At 40.9% G+C, this 17,027-nt stretch overlaps 3 protein-coding genes across 4 annotated transcripts; 2 read left to right on the top strand and 1 right to left on the bottom strand.

Moving 5' to 3' along the window:
• Positions 1-153: 153 nt before the first annotated feature.
• cep57 (centrosomal protein 57) lies at positions 154-6,575 on the top strand. 2 transcript variants are annotated; one of them, XM_085380697.1, is made up of 11 exons: positions 155-426; positions 783-972; positions 1,251-1,451; positions 1,594-1,715; positions 3,363-3,491; positions 4,277-4,354; positions 4,435-4,530; positions 4,737-4,814; positions 4,914-5,143; positions 5,249-5,393; positions 5,504-6,575. In XM_085380697.1, the coding sequence occupies exons 1-11, from the start codon at positions 379-381 to the stop codon at positions 5,687-5,689; spliced, it is 1,503 nt and encodes a 500-aa protein (XP_085236823.1). In that variant the 5' UTR covers positions 155-378; the 3' UTR covers positions 5,690-6,575. The 2 variants fall into 2 exon arrangements, with proteins under 2 accessions (XP_085236824.1, XP_085236823.1); XM_085380698.1 differs by lacking the exon at positions 4,737-4,814 and having other exon boundaries at positions 154-426.
• On the top strand, positions 5,786-11,673 carry LOC146654073 (guanylate cyclase soluble subunit beta-2-like). The gene is made up of 15 exons (XM_085429284.1): positions 5,786-5,836; positions 7,190-7,263; positions 7,423-7,517; positions 7,610-7,770; positions 7,876-7,975; positions 8,080-8,279; positions 8,358-8,445; positions 8,564-8,667; positions 8,803-9,019; positions 9,090-9,410; positions 9,509-9,657; positions 9,817-9,963; positions 10,195-10,349; positions 10,477-10,658; positions 10,954-11,673. The coding sequence occupies exons 1-15, from the start codon at positions 5,786-5,788 to the stop codon at positions 11,307-11,309; spliced, it is 2,400 nt and encodes a 799-aa protein (XP_085285410.1). The 3' UTR covers positions 11,310-11,673.
• A 131-nt stretch (positions 11,674-11,804) lies between these two features.
• LOC146654072 (coiled-coil domain-containing protein 195-like) lies at positions 11,805-13,667 on the bottom strand. Its single transcript, XM_085380957.1, has 3 exons — positions 13,237-13,667; positions 12,615-12,837; positions 11,805-12,408 (listed from the first exon to the last, which is right to left on the bottom strand). The coding sequence occupies exons 1-3, from the start codon at positions 13,565-13,567 to the stop codon at positions 12,279-12,281; spliced, it is 684 nt and encodes a 227-aa protein (XP_085237083.1). The 5' UTR covers positions 13,568-13,667; the 3' UTR covers positions 11,805-12,278.
• Positions 13,668-17,027: the final 3,360 nt, after the last annotated feature.

Genomic DNA, 17,027 nt, shown 5'->3' with positions numbered 1-17,027 from the left:
CATTCCTAAACATCTCGATTCTTCAAAGCGGAATCTCCGCTGAGGAGAAACTACATTTCCGGTAAGCCCACCGTGTGCGCTTGTTTTATGGATATTGGCACTCCGGTCCGCGTCTTTTATATGTCCTTAGTGTCTAACGAGTCATAATGTGATTTAAACCATTCGTACCCTTCAGAAACCATGGACTGTGTCGCTTGTCAAAGTGGTGTTTTCTTTTGCACAGCCCATATTAGCACAAACGGCTGTACAAACTGTGCTTAGCTAGTAATCTGTCAGTCGTAATTAAAAAGCGATGTGCTGTAGTTCTACTCTCAGCTAGCATTGCGTCATTTGCATTTCTTTAACACATGCGAGACAGGCTGGAATGGTTGCATTTCGATGGAGACGCTGCCAAAAACACTCGCAGCTGATGCTACGCGGGAAACGGTAGTATTACCAGATTTGGGTGAATTTCAATTGAAAGAAAAATTAAAAGCAGGTTGCCACCGTTTATCTTGAGTTAGCTAGACTGCACAGGAAGCTGCCTAGCAGCAGTTGCTACAACTCAAACTAAACGATGTTGCAAACCTAATAGTGGGCTGAAGTTATTCTGTGTTTGACGTGAACTGGACGGAATGAATATAGTTTTTTTTCTCACGGTCATTTCACTTTCTGTACTCCATTTGTTGTTTTTGGCCCTATTCTATTCGCTCACTGTAAAAAATGTAGATGCCAGCAGTTATCTAAAGTCTAATATGGAAAATGCAGATAACTAAATAACATTTAGTCCTGTTTCCCTGCAGGAATCTTATCCACCACCACCACCAACCTGTGGACCGGTGCCTGACAGTCTGTCTCTGCCATCCTACAAAGACTACCCAGCTCACCGACCTTTTATCAACACACTTGTGCATCACAGACCTCAAACACACACTCATCAATCATATGTTCCATCATCACCCATCAAAGCCTTCCCTGAGACCAACAGTACTGGTACAATTAACTTGTGCATCTCTTCTGTTGCCTGTGTAGAGTTTCCATTCAGGCATTGTAGTGTTTCAGAGCTCCATGGTTACACATGCAACATGATGCTGCACTACTTGAATGTCTCAGCTTCACCAACATCTATTCATTCGTCCAATCATCCTTTCTTAGCTCCTGTCATGTTATCTTCTTTTTCCTTTTAGACCCCAAAAATATCTTGTTACACCAGATATGTCACGATATGCAGACCCTTCCTGTAGCTAACTTATATTTTTATGTCTGTGAAGTGATCTTATCTGCCTTGAGGAACCTACAAGAAAAGATCAGGAGGTTGGAGATGGAAAAAGGACATGCAGAGCGGAGTCTGCATGCACTGGGAAAAGATGCTTCACAAACACTTCTACAGAATGAAGATATTACACCGAGACTCTTAAATGATCAAAAAGACCCAGAAAGACAAAGAAGTGCCCATTCCAACTGCAACCAAGGTGAGTATAGATAGATAGATAGATATATGGTGATAATAATTTAATTACCTTTTCATATACTTTTATTACTGTCTTGTTTCAAGCTATAGTCTTTTTTTTTTGTTACCTACATGTCTTCTGCGTATCTTCTCTCTATTTCTAGTGCTGATCAACCACCTTGCTGCCGCAGAGGCTCGCTGTTTGAAGCTGGAGCGACAGCTGGATCACATGAGGAGGATGCTGCGCAATGCCAGAACAGAGAGGACCAACCTGCTTAAACAGCAGGTTAAATGTCATAGCCTGTAGCTTTTCATTTAAAATATACAGTGGTCCCTTGTCTATCGCGGTAGTTACGTTTTAAAAATAACAGGTGAAATCCACGAAGTAGTCAACGTTATTTTTTACAATTATTATAGATGTTTTAAGGCTGTAAAACCCCTCACTCCACACTTTATACACTTCTCTCAGACAGGCATGAACATTTTCACACTTTTCTCTCTTGTTTAAACTCTCTCAAAGTTCAAACCTTCATAGCAAAATAAGTCCAGTATTATAGAATGAAACCAAAGTCACCCGCGGTTGCCTTTGACGGTGCAAAATGTTTCGTCGAAATTGTTGTGTTTGTTGGGGAGAAAACTTAAAAACATACAGTACAGCACCTCAGAGTCACACTGCTAGCGATAGAAAATTGATGTAAATTTGACAAGCTGAACGCATTCTGTACTGTACAGGAGACACAGTACAAGATTGATTGACAGTGGTCTACAGCCAATCAGGACGCAGAACACAGTGCACTGTAAAAAAAAAAAAAAAAAAAGCATGCAAAATTGTACAAAAAAAATCGAAACAGTGAGGCCGCGAAAGATGAAAGATGAACCGCGTTATAGCGAGGGACCACTGTATTCATTTAAAAACTTGAAATCAGTAGTCCGTAGATCCATATTCTTGACGGAGGCGCTCGCACTTTCTCCTTCTCCCTTATCTTTCCTGCTTGGCTTCTCATGTCTTTTGTATAGTCTCGCTTAATCTCTAACCCTAAGTGAGTCTCCCAAACTTGTTCTCTAAAACCTAAAGAAGAATTATGGATTTGATCAACTGGTCCCTTAACGAAACTGACAACTCTGGGCTTGGGAGAGCCTGATTGTCCTGCGGAGACATTTGCTGCTGGATACTCGATGGTCGGCTGTGTCGTGTGTCTAGCGACACTCGATGGAGGACATTGAACGACATCTACCAATTCGGAACCATGATAACAGAGTTCTGGCTGATTGGAGCTGGCTCGGACCTGGCTTATCGAAGAACAAGAAGCGGCTACAGCTGTTCAAAATTCCACAAGGCTGGCTGACATGATAGAGGATGGGCAGGGCTGTGAGTACTCATACTGCTTTTGAACACAATATGGATAAGATCTTGGAGAAGCTCATGGCTCTGCTATATGGATAACATCTTGAAGAAGAACAAATGGAATTGAGAGACCTGTTGATCAGTGACGGACATTAGACCAACTGTAAAATTGGATGGAGTTTGTTCGCACTAACCAAACTAACTACCCTCTTCAACTCATGCGGCCCCCTGGCGGCAGCTGGATGCTCAAGGCAAAAGCTGACAGGAATAACAATCCTCCTTTAGATAATAAGACTGTGTTGTGACTTTCTCCCTCCTCATTCAAGGCCACCCACGTCGACCGAAGATTGTTGATCTCCCTGTTGGAGCTCAGTCTGGGGGGAGTTATTTTTTCTCCTCGTCTTTCCTCATGTTGTGCATTTTCCATTGTTATACCTCTCTGACCTGTCTTCCCCATGTGATGTTGTAATGTATGTATGGTTGGAAGGGTAAGATGGCACTGGCGAAGGTCGGTAGCCTTAACCCAACAAATTTCCCACATGTGGGACTAATAAAGGTTATCTTATCTTATTGTTATCTTCCTTTCAGGACATCCTGCAGAAAGCCAAATCAGCTGAGTGGCAGTCTGACACAGCATCACAGTATGCTCAGTTTGACAAGCTGGAGAGACTTGAGCGGGAGTATCTCAGACTGACACGTACACAGAACATTTCCGAGGTAAATATACAGACTTGTTGACGTAGTGTCAGGTACACTGAAATTATCTACTGAACAACCCATGCTCTTCTGTCATAAGGAAGAGAATATTGCCATTAAACATCATAAAATCCATGGCAGTGGCATCAGGCTTCCCCAGATTACCCACAGCTTGTTTTTGTTCAAGCATGGTTTGATAAATCAAAAGTATGAGTATCAAACTGCTGTCCTGGGGGCTCTAAATGTCCCACTAAAGGGTCTGATTTTGGCCCACAGTTAGCTTTGCAAATTGGGGAAATTGCAGTGAAGCAGTGCATAATTTGTTGGCTATTTCACTGTACTACTTACTTAAATATAGATGAAGCAAGTGGTTCACAAAACATTTAATCACTAAAATAGGTTGTTTTTTCATGCCAGAAATAGGACTTTAAAGCATCTCAAGCTATTCATCACCTGGTGGTGTCTTTTCTAAGATTACTGAACAACAGTTTTAGTGTAATTTTCAGTTGAATTTCCCACAGCTCATATTAAAGAAAACAGATAAATGTTCACAAGAGTTTACAAGAAGTCTTTAAACAGACCAGAACAAGACAAAAAGAATACTGGTTCTTAAGGGGAGCTCAGAATTTAAAATTCTGTATGCTGTCATGGACCTGGATTAATCTGCACATTAAGAAGCTAAGAATTATTTTCAGGTTTGTTCTTTATTTGTCAGTATTTTCTATTTTTACTGGACTTAAAAGTGGTAACAAGTAAAAGTTAGTGTTTTGATATATTCATCGTATGATGGGTTTGTTTGTCTTCAGATGAAGATCCTTGAGTTGGAGATGAAACTACAGGAAGAGGAGTACCAAAGAAAGCTCATCCAAGACAAGGCCAACCAAGTAATGAGACATGAATTATAATTTTCATCTTTGCTCTCTCTGTTACTCACTTTACATACTTTCTTCTTTCCAATGCTCAGCTACAGACGGGGTTGGACGCCAGTAGGATCCTGCTGCAGTCTGTGTCACCGTGCCGATCCGCCAAGAAGCCCAAAGAGAAGAAGTCCAATACAAAGGTTAAGACCTTCACATGCTCAGCTCATGGTTTTACTTCTGTTTGAGACTGCTAAGGTTCCTTCTTTATAAGTAGATGGTAGAAGAGACAGTTTTGCTCACAAGTGTAGATTTTATTAAAAAGGTTAAACATGTTCATCAGGGAAACCAGATAAAAACATCAATCCAAATTCCATCTTCCCTAGTTTTATTTCCATTTCCTTTCCAGAAATCATCGCAGCAATATTCCCACACAGAGCCACATTATAGACTGAGCCTGAGAGATGTACCCTTTGTTGCTGGAACGGTATAAAAAGACATGCCCGTGTGATGGAATACAATGGTCTACCATATTTAACATGCACTTCCCTTATGCTGACTCGCTCTCTTTCTCTCTGACGTTTAGTCAGTAGGCTGCAGCCACTCGGTCAGAGCCAACGTCCAGTCAGTTTTGTCTCTCCTGAAGCGACACCAGCCCCACCTCTGCAACAGCCGCGTCCTCTCACGCAACACGAACGGCTCCGGCACAGACGGCCACCGGCATTCAGACAGTTCCTCTTCTTCCTCTTCGGCTAGCGGGGAGGAATTATCGGAGCTGCTGCAAGCCCTGCAGGAGGAGCTGCGACTCATGAGCTTGTGAGCAGTATTTCATTTGATCTCGACACAAGGCAAGTCACAGACGACGATTATCAAAAGTACTTTGGGGGGTTTTTTCAGTGTGTTTCTGCGTGTGTGTTGCAGGGAGCATGATGAGTTAATGAGGCAGGTGGAGGATTGTGTGTTTGAACAGGAAAGAAAGGAACTTCGGAGGGTGCAGGAGAGGCTGTTGTTGAAAATGGAGAGGAAAGGAGAGCAGATCAGTAAGCTGTACAAGCACAAGTCGCAGGTGTGTTTTCACATATGCAGTCACTAGTTTTCTTTCTTGTTATTTATTTTTTATTATTATTATAATTTGTTAAAACTTGTGTCTCTTATCTTTTCCTGTCTCTCTGCCAGATAAAAAAGTTAAGAAAAGAAGCCAATTGCAGGCAGAGCAATGGGAACGAGCTGAGGGTGTCTACCACAGTGTCCACCAGAGGTCACTCTGCGGCAGCAGTCAAGGCTAGACCAGGAGACAGAAGCAAAATGAATCTGAGGCTCCTGAGGGACATGAAGGCTCTGCAGACCTCATTACGGACCTGACACTTGCCCACACTTTAGGTCACTCTTGTTGGTGCTATTTACCTCCCCTCAGCAATTACTTCAACTTCAAAACAGACACTGGCTGAAAAACACTAGATGAACACGAAGAACCAGCCTGTGTTTACCAAGCGTCTGTTTGATGAGCAGGTTCAAGAGCATATGACCTGAAATTCTTTAATATGTTTTTACTAGAATATTTGAAAAGACTGGTATGAGTCAGATTTTAGATGTCACTGATGATCAACACTAACTGACTTGTTTAAAAGCTTTGTTGTTTTTTCTTAATAATTTCTCATATTACTGTCTGACAATATGTTGAGAATATTTTAAAGAAAACTGGGCTTTAAATGGTACTTGATTTATTATTTACAAGTACTATTAAAGAGACAGTGTCTTGGTTCACGGAGCATTTTACCCCCAACATTTTCCTCTTATCTGTTTTTATGCAAGTAGAGACCATTGAAGTCTCTCTACATCTGTTTTAAATCCTGCAATTTGTGTATGTAAAAGTTACACTTTTATATTTTCTATGCAGTTGTAAAGTCCATGATCATTTCTAGAAATGGCCCAAATGTGAGGGGATTTCTTTTTACAATCAGGAGTAAACTGGATCTTAGTGAAGACACGTTTATGTTTTTATGTTTGTGCAGTATTGGTCCAATACATGGTTTTGGTTGTTGAGATTTTTTTGTGGGGGTGGGGCCTGGATACTGAAAGTTTCCTCAAACCCTCATGTGCTTGAGGTGCTCCTCTTCCAAAGACTTGTCCTTCCTGCGTTTGATGCTGGTGTCCGACTTCAGTGAAATCACAACATCCATCAAATAAATTCTCCATTCCTGATTACTTTTTCCCATAATTGTGTGAATCATTATACCATTGCATTAAAGGACCATTTAAATATCTGTTTCTGTTTCCCTTTTTTCAATCCAAATTAAATTCTGTTATGATTTCCTTCATTATCAGCAATGTAAATAACAGTACCCTCTAGCTGTTATTGATTAAGGTGGTCCAAATACAAAGAATTGTTTATCTGCACACATATACAAATATATGAATCAAAATTACTTAGATGTGACAATAAGAATACATGTTTTAACCCTCCTAAAATGGGTAAAAAAGAGAAATTTGGCTGCTACAATTGTAACTCATTCTCAGTTATGAGTTACAGTGATTTTCGAGTCCCTGTTATCAAAGTGTTATTTATAAGAGGCTGTATGTCACCCAGACCCCAGGGGGGGTTGTTAGCACCAGGCTGGACTGGACAACTCCTTTGTGGAGATGAGACTGGGAAGTCTCTTAAACAGGCTGGATTTTCTTGTTGGTTATTTTATGAGAGAAGAGACTGGGTGTGGTGAGAGAGCGGTGTGACGATAATCGTGAAGGGGAAAGCTGCTGGTGGACAAACTGCACAGAGACATGGTATGCTGCTTTTCATGGTATGCTATCTTTTATTATCTTAGTTTCTCAGCTGGCCTGATTTGTTTGTTGTATTCCTGACAGTATGGATTTATTAATGCCTGTTTGAAATCGCTGGTAGTGGAAAAGTTTGGCGAGGAGGCGTGGGTCAAGCTCAGGTAAAAGAAAAATTTCTCTTTGAGAGAGTTGAATTTTTCAAAATCTGTTTGCTTTATTAATGAATTTTTACAGCAGAAACACATTTCTGTTACATTCTTAAAACATATCAGGAAATAAACATATTGTCTTCCCAAAATCATCATCATCATCATACACAGGGATGAAGCTGGAGTCCAGGACACCTTCCTGACACATGAAGTCTACGAAGATGAAATCACTTTGCACTTAGTGGCAGAGGCCTGCAAGCTTTTAGGTGTCTTTCCATTCACGAGTTGTTTCAATATATGAAATTGAAAATTCCAGTCATACATGTTTTTATTTATTTATTTATTGATTTACTTTCAGGAGTAAAACCAGAGGTAGTCTTGAGGCAGTTCGGAGAGTATTTCTTTGAGTTTTGCAAACGCTCCGGCTACCATCACATGCTGCGGACTTTAGGAGGAAATCTGTCTGAATTCACGGAGAATTTGGATGCACTTCACAGCTACCTGTCGCTCTCCTATAAGGTACTTGCTTTCACATCTGTCTCTCTCTCTCCCCCCCCCCCCCCCCCCCCCCCCCCTCTTTTTTATTGGAGATATATTTTATTTTTCCATGCTTGATTCTTGCAGGAGATGAATGCACCTTCTTTTCGAGTGGAAAGGAACCCTGATGGAACCATGCTTCTCCATTATTATTCTGACCGCAGAGGACTTTGTCACATTGTTCCTGGTTTATTTGAAACATTTCCTTTAGAAATAACAATTTTGAGCTACATTACTCTCATTCTTAATATGGAGTATTTGGATCTAAATACCAAGTGTTCTCTTTTGTAGGTATTATTGGTGCTGTTGCTAAGGATTTTTTCAACAGTGAGATAACAATGGAGATTGTTAACCAGCTAGAAGAACTGGAGAGAACTGGAAAGAAGGAGCACGTGGTTTTCCTAGTTAGCAGTAAAACTGATGCTTCCTCAAAGGCCCAGATCCTTCATTCTTTGACTGATGAACCTAATACCACCGTCGGGATCAAAAAGGTTAGATTTTAGAAGTGGTAAATTAAATAACAATTTTATTTTACTGGAATTCTAACTCTTTTCTGTTTATTCAAACAGTCTGATCATGAAAAGAAAACAAAGATCAGTTTCACCATGCCCAGGAGTCACTGGCAGACATCAAAGGAGTTGGTTCACATCGGAAAAGGTACAGTTAACATAAAGCCTTGGAGCAATGGGCTGTGCCCAACGACTCCTATAAGACATTTGCATTTTTACATTTGCATGTATAAATAAATATTTACAACATTTATTTTGCTATACAGGCAAATCATTGAAGAATTTTGAACCTGTGTATCCCATGAAGCTCAAAATTGACCTGCAGACTTTCTGCCATGCTTTCCCTTTTCATGTAGTCTTTGATGAGCAGGTAGAATTTACAGAAATATATACATGGTTTAGATTAGCGATGAACAGTCTCTGCATAAACCAACTCAAGAGTCATAAATAATTAAGTCATATAATATTAACGGTGAAAACCTAATGGTGGTGGTGTGTGGTACAGCTGGTGGTGCATCAGGCTGGAGTGAATCTCCAAAGGACTGTCCCTGGGCTGCAGATTGTGAATATCCATTTAGATGAGTACTTCAGCATTGTGCATCCTGAGGTGACTTTCACAATCTCCAGCATCCGGAAGTTCATCAACAGCCACTTTGTCATGCAGACTCGCAGGGAAATGATGCCTGAGACATGGAAAGGCCGGCCTATGCTTCAGCTCAGAGGTAAAAAGAAAGAAACATTTTCTTTTTCTTATGTGTGTATTTTTTTCCATCTTCTGTTATTTGTCTTCAGGTCAGATGATCTGGATGCCTTCTCTGCGCTGCATGTTATATCAAGCCTCTCCTTTGCTGAGAAGCCTTCAGGAGCTGGAGGAAATGCACATGCACATTTCTGACATTGCACCCCATGATGTCACCCGAGACCTTATCCTACTCAATCACCAGCGACTGGCTGAAATGGAGCTATCCAGTCAGCTGGAAAGGAAGAAGGAAGAGCTCCGCATCCTGTCCCAGCACCTTGAGGAAGAGAAGAGAAAGACAGAGAACTTGCTGTATGCCATGCTGCCTAAGCATGTAGCCAACCAGCTGAAAGAGGGCAAAAAAGTAGATGCAGGTTAATAGATAGTTAAAAGATATAAATACTGGATAATTTGTTTGGGCCTATCTGATGTGGCTGTTTTGCATCTTAATTTGTGTGTATGTGTCCTACAGGAGAATTCAAGGAATGCACCATATTGTTCAGTGATGTAGTGACGTTTACCAATATCTGTGCCATGTGTGAACCCATTCAAATCGTTCATATGCTTAACTCCATGTACCTGCAATTTGACCGACTCACCACTGTGCACAATGTCTACAAGGTAAATATGAATGGTGTAACCTGGTTTTTTCCATGTACATTTCACTGGAAAAGAAAAGAACCATTCATGCATTTCCATAAAGCTTTTGGTTACGGGTTGTTTTTTTTCCCATCATGTCATCTGTTTGAACCTGACAGAGTATTTTTCTGTTTTTACCAGGTTGAAACCATAGGGGATGCCTATATGGTGGTAGGTGGGGTTCCTATACCTGTCTCCAGCCATGCTGAGAGGGTGGCCAACTTTGCTCTGGGCATGATTATAGCTGCCAAGGAGGTTATTAACCCCATAACTGGAGGACCCATTCAGGTGCAAGGAAGTTTATAGAGCACTTCTTAAGTAAATGGTTGTGAAATGGGGGGAATTTTACTCAATTATTGTGCTACACCATTACGGTAGTTCTGCTGTAAGCAGCAGAGACAAAAACACACTTTTGAGTGGAAGGAGTCTTCTTTCACTCCCCCAAATGCACCTGTGCCAGAGTTTGAATCCAAATATACATATGTAATTCCATCTGTGTGATGTTTTGTATTTCTATAGATCCGTGTGGGTCTCCACAGTGGTCCTGTATTGGCAGGTGTAGTTGGGGAAAAGATGCCACGCTACTGTCTTTTCGGAGACACTGTCAACACTGCATCTCGTATGGAGAGTCACGGCCTCCCCAACAAGATCCATTTGAGCCCAACTGTATACCAGTGAGGAGACACATAATATTGCACAAGAAAACCTGCATCCATACACACTTTCATGTGCTATGAAACCTGTGTTATCATCAGAATGATTACTGCCTTTATTTCTAAGTCTTGCCTTCATATATTTCAGGGCTTTAAAGAACAAATGCTTTGTCATCCAGAAACGAGGAGAGATAGAGGTGAAGGGAAAGGGGAGTATGACCACTTACTTTCTTGAAAGAAACACCGGAGTGAGCGAGCAGCAGATTATGGGTCTCTGTGACCTGGAGGCCACAGACGGAGAGGACAGCAGCCAGGGAAGCTACCAGCCAGGTCTGTATAGACCAAATGTAGTGATTTGTTGTGTGTCTTTGAAATTATAACTGGTGGTTGTTTGACATTTCTGTCTGTACAATTCCTCCATCTAAAGCACAAGTGCACACTGCAATAGATGCACAGCCTTAGTATCACATCCTCTACAGAGAAAATAACAAAATCAATATGATAAGAGGGGCACCTCAATTTCAACTGTATATAGAAACAGTCTTGGAGCAAATGTGACCACATAAATTCCTCTAGATTGAATAAAGTATTCTGATTCTGACTGTGTTTTTGTCCTCTTTTACAGGTTTTGAAACAAAGCATAAAGATGAGCCTTTCTTGATCCCAATGAATTACAAAGACAGTCCAAGTGAATCTCTGCCATCATCAAATATGTCTGAGATTCAAATCTGCCCAATTCTCAAGCCCACCGACTCAGAAAGCTATGGAAGCCTCGACACTGAAAACCAATCAGAGGATGGAGCTCCTGACCAGTTACAAGCTACTGCTAAATTTGGCCAAACAGAATACACAGAGAAAAACGTAGAGGAATTAGACAGTGATAGCCACGTGGACATGCAGGAGCAAAACTTGATGAGTGATTCTTTGGAAACTAATATTGAAAGAAAACATAGCCAAACCCAGTTCTGTGTAGTTCTCTGAGCTGCTAATACTAATGCATAATAGTTTACAGGCTGTAAATGGTTTATCAGCAAGAGTGGATGTAATGATGAGCATGAACCCTTGCAGCTGACACCAACTACTGACAAAACAACTTTGCTGCAGAGATTATGTTCTGTACTTCATCAGTTAGAGTGATTCGCTGCACTGTACAAGGTTTTCTGTTAATGTGTCATTTATTGGATGTTGCAGATCAAATGTTGAAGTTGCAGGTGAAGTTCAAGTAATGATTATATGCTTTGGTTGTAGCTCATGCGTCTTATATTAGAAGTTTTAATTGTGTCTGCCCTGCACAGTGACAGCGGCACAGTAAGCAAAATGTTTTCATGTTATTGAGAAATGATTATCTATCTATGGAATAATAAAACAGTCTCCTTTAAACATGACTTTCATACCATTTATATTTAATATAAATAATCCAAACACTGGATTCTTTTAAGAAGACTTTTATACATGAAAGCAAAGATTGTGATTTGGTTTTGAGAAAACAAAATACATGCTCAGGAACAGCAGGTCATCTTCAGGAGGTCCATTGACCATCTTCTTCAGTTTACATTGTGAAAAGAAACCAAGATGAATAAATAATGAATAAAACATCGCTCATGAGGTCTGAGTCAGCGACCACAGCTGTCCGTAAAAGGGTTGTCACCTGCAGGTGTGTGTGTCACTCTCAAGCAACACCCGGGGTCAGGTGAAGAGACCAGATATCTGATCCTCGCTCCGGAGGGCTCTGTGCTTCATCACTGTTGACCATGGTCACATGAAAACAACACCTGTAACCAGAGTCTTCTGTTTGTGTGGTCAGGTGTGATAAAAATCGGTCTGCTGGCTCACTCACTAAGAGCCCAGTCTACATTGGCCTAGATGAAGAGGCCAACCTGTCACCTGTCGCAGGCCACAGAGGCTCAGTTCATGTCTGAATTTTGCCTCGTTTAAAGTCTGGTTGTTTTCTCAAGAATCCGTCTCAGTTATGGAATCCAGGTCAGACAGTCTAGGATCCCCCTGGTGTTTGGTCAGAGCTGGTCGACTGGTGTAAATGTCATCCACAGGTAGAAGGAAGGTGACAGTTTTCACCTTGGACCTTAAGGTGCAAAGAAAACACAAGAATAATTTTGCTGCAGTTTCAGAGATTCTGTATAAAGACTAGCCTTTTGAGGCAAAGCAATGAACAAAGTACTTTGAAATTAGCCATTAATGGAAACAGTAGTTAAAGCCTCTGTGAGGTCAAGTTTAAGATGAATATTTGTTTAAAGCTACAGTTGGGGCATTTATAGTATTTATCTCTACCTGTTTTTATGAACATATTCCTGCAGGGAGTGCCGGTTGGTAATTTTTCCCACATCTTCCTTTGTTGAGTTACCGAAGACACCTTTCCCATGTTGGATTTCTTCTTGCAGTCTTTCCCAACCAGAGTTGCTTGGCCGGACCCTGTTAATCCTTCCATCCCGTACAGTCACACCAGACAGGTTGGAACTTGTAGAGTACCTCCGAACAGTCATCACAGTGTTTTCTGTGAAACAGCACAAACATGATGGATTGAAAGATTTTTATTTATTTATTTATTTTACAGGGCAGGGATGCCTATAGACAGGAAACAGTAATGTCATGTTCTCAGGTGTCTCTAAATATTACGTTTTAAAGTTTATATAAAATTTACGAATATTATAAAAGGCTATAATTAACATATTTTGATTTTTCCTTAGATACGTTGTTGGCATTTATTGTGAATAAGGAATCTCCACAAATCTCCTTAAAAAAGGATGACCATTGAATCAGAACGAGCCTATAATGAGCCCTATTTCTAGTTTTAAAGTAAATTTTAATATAATAAAGAACCCTAAGAGATAGCCTATCATACTATTTCATTAGTTTAAACTCAGTCTGATGCCCCACTCGACTTCCCTCTTACCCTTGTATTGTCCCTCCAGGACTGGCGCAGACGCATTTCGCCTCAGGTTCACATAAGGGTTATCATCCTTGTCAGCCTGCTTCTTAACTGCTGATGACACGGGACTAGCTTCTCCTGGCATGGCTGCAAGTGAACGCTGACCAAAGTCTCCCCGCAGCTCCCGGTTCTCCGCTTCCAGCTTCTTGATTTCGTCCCGCATCTCCATGATCACCTGCGCCAGGCTGCGGGTGCTCTCCATGGTGCTGTTGCTGCGTTGCCAGTACCACGGCTTCCCAAACACCGGCAGGGAGTCGCGCAGTAGAAGCTCACTGTGCTCCTGCGGCTTTATCATTGCAGTCCCCAAAGCTTTTGTGGTCCTCCTGCTTAGAGGCTTTCCAGGTTCTCTGCGTCTGTCAATCTCGGTCCAGATCTTGTTATGGGGAAGATTACATCGCCTTTCACCACTTGTACACCTGAAAGCGCTCCGGTGATCATCCAGCAGCACACAAAGAATGTTTTATTCATCACACCCGGCGTCCGGTTTCAGGAAAACTAAGCAGGGGTCGGAAATGAATTGTGCACTGCACAAAAGCTAGAGCGGCACTTAAAAGGAGTTTTTGACATCGTTTTTGTGCCTATAATATTTGTAGCAACTATATGTTTAAGGTGTACGAATGATTTTGGCATCCCAGCTTTACTGTGTGGGGGTCATTTCTCTGTTGGGATTACAATGTCCTCCCCCTGAAATATTAATTAAATCTGTCAGCCAAGACAAATCTTGGAGTGAGACTGAATAGGGGCCTGTTCTGTTTCTTTGGTGTGTGCGTGTGTGTGCCCTGATTTTGATGCATAAGATCATTTAGAGCAGAGCATTTAAAAAAAACAAGTGTAATTGATTATTTGCACAATGACAGTGTGAGTGTTTTTTCAATATGAGCAAATTCACTCAGAAGACAGATATTAATTAAAGTCTATTTAATAGGCTATATGATCCTCTGTCTCATGAATATGCATGTTTGATGAAAGGGAGGAAGGCGGTTAAACCAGAAATTGCAGGCAGTTTTGAAGAAAAAGACAGTAGAAAAAAAGCAGGTGTTTGATGATAATAATAAGAGAAGCAACAAACATGAAATGCAACAGGATGCACTCCAAAGAAAATTTCAGCAAATTACACTCAGTGGGACTTCCATAGTCAGGATGAATGGTCCGGTGTGCCAGTAGAGCTCATGTGGCAACAGGTTGTGATCCCTTATAAATAGACCAGAAAGTCTGTGAGTGCACGTGTACCCTAGCTGGCCCGACTCAAACAAAAACCGAGGTTACCCACATAATTTAAAATGGCATAATCCATAATATACAAGTGGTGTAAGGAAGGGTGTTTAGCTAATTAACAAATTAAAATAGAGCCCCAGTTGGTTTTCTCATGTGTGACTTGGACTGAATGGTGGTGGCTCAGGGCAACCCGAGCCTCCCAGAGTCTAGGCCACTGGGACGGAGACAGGCACACATAAACTAGTCTGTGGAGGAGAGAAACCCAATAAGCTCCCCTTTCTGGTTCACAAAATAGGCTACAGAGAAGGTGGGAGGTGAGAGAGATGAGACTGAGGATGGGAGTACTGCCGATTGGCTGGCAGAAAAACAGTTTGTGTAGAGGACTTTTTGTAGAGGGTCAGTGCAACTCAATCTGCTGCACCTCAGGTGTGGAACAGAGGGAGTGTGAAGAGACAGACATAAATGTGTCAGCTGTCTTGTCAGACTGCGATAACAACAACAGACAAGTGTGAGAAAGAGATGGAGAGTGAGTGAGTGAGTGAGTGAGAGAGAAATAAAGGCAATATTTTGTCTTTTACCACCAACTGCATTTTCAGAGCCACTTAACCTCTTTTTATGTGCCGTGTACAAACCCCAGGCTTAGCATCAATTAGTAAAGAACCACTCTGCTGCTTTATCTCTGCATGGTCAGTAATTATACCCAGTGTGGAAAAAAACTGACATCAGATCCGTTGGAAAACTGGTCACTGTGGGAGCACACTAAATTTTAATGCCATGTCACTTTCAATGAAACCTCAACCACAATTTTATACCCTAAACTGTGCTAAAATCAGTGCAACACACTCTACTGACAGATGCATTTGTGAGAGTATGTGTCTATGTTACTTAATTTCAACTGCCTATGTGGGTATAGCTTTTGAGTGTCCTTATGAATTAAATCAAGGAATTCTACCTGATGACCAGAGATGGGCAGTAACGCGTTAGTTGTAACGCATTACTGTAATCTGATTACTTTTTTCGAGTAACGAGTAAAGTAAGGGATTACTATTGCAAAAACGGTAATTAGATTACCGTTACTTTCCCGTAGGAACGCTCCGTTACTGCGTTACTAAAACCGTGATTTTTTGTGAGAATGTCTCACGACAGTGATGTAAGCAAGTGCGACGTTTGTGACAACAGCTGTGTGCAGATCAACAATGGATCACATATCGATTGTGGGAGAGAGTATGAGCGTGCAGCGTTTAAAGTGTGGAAGTACTGACCTTACTTTGAGTTTGATTCCATAAAAAGTGACAAAAACATTAGCGTCCATCGTGCGTGGGAAGAAAACTTCTTTTTACAGCGAAAAAACCCCTAAACTTCCAAGCAAGCACCGAGTGCGCAACGATGTAATGGGAAACTCACAGAGAAACTCGCGGATTCTTCAACTGACCGCGGCACACCTGCACCAGGGTAAACCTCCGCCTACCCCAGTCCTGCTTTACAGGTGAAAATAGAGCAACAGGACTGCTGAGTCTTTGACTTTATTTATTTTCTGCTGTGTTTTACTTGCATCTATTTGAAAGAGTGAGTGTAAACGCAAAAAAATAATAATTTTATTTTATGTGCTGGAATGTGTAGAAAATAGGTTTAAATGTTAAACTAATTTATTCAAGTCAGAGAATGTTGCATATAATTACATTTTTGCTTGATGCATAAAGTTAAAAGATTAAAACTGATAAAACAAGTAAAAAAAAAGAGACTTTTCCATTTGATTACATTTTGTATGATGGATTATGTAGAAAAAGTAGAATTGGGCTGAAAGATCTATCGCTTTATCACCTCTTCAGGTTGTAAATCGTGTTTTTAAAAAGTAACTAAGTAATTAATTACTTTTGAAAATAAGTAATCAGTAAAGTAACGGGATTACTTTTTTGGGGAAGTAATCAGTAATTAGTTACTGATTACTTTTTTCATGTAACTTGACTAACACTGCTGATGACAGTTGTCTGATATCAGGCTGTGTTGAAGTATTATATACTGAATAATAGTTTTTAAAAAGGTCTGCAAAACCATCTCTAGGGTTTATAGAGAATTATTCAAAAAGACAAAACATCCTATGAGTGGCAGCTCTCTGCAATGAAAATGCTTTGTTGATGGCCAGACTGCTTTGAGCTGATAAAAAGGCAACAGTAACTCAAATAACCACTTGTTAGAACCAAGGTATGCAAAAGAGCATCTCTAAACATGGCAAGGTCAAGCCTTGAAGGAGATGAGCTACAACAGCAGAAACTGGGTGCCGCTCCTGTCAGCTAAGAAAAGGAAACTGAAGCTACAATTCACTCACCAAAATTGGACAACAGAAGGTTGCTGCTGATGGTATAATGATGTGAGGATATTTTGTTTGCACACTTTGGGCCCTTTCAGTTCAATTTTATTTAGATAGTGTCAAATCACAAAAAACAGTTGCCTCAAGGTGCTTTATATTGTAAGGTAAAGGCCCTAAAATAATACAAAGAAAACCCCAACAATCATATGAGCCCCTATGAGCAAGTGCTTTG

The sequence above is a fragment of the Rhamphochromis longiceps genome, linkage group LG14, assembly GCF_057381845.1.
Source record: "Rhamphochromis longiceps isolate RC_006_pf linkage group LG14, R_longiceps_female_GT1.1, whole genome shotgun sequence".
NCBI classification, from domain to species: Eukaryota; Metazoa; Chordata; class Actinopteri; order Cichliformes; family Cichlidae; genus Rhamphochromis; species Rhamphochromis longiceps.
This window is presented reverse-complemented; position numbering and strand designations above follow the sequence as displayed.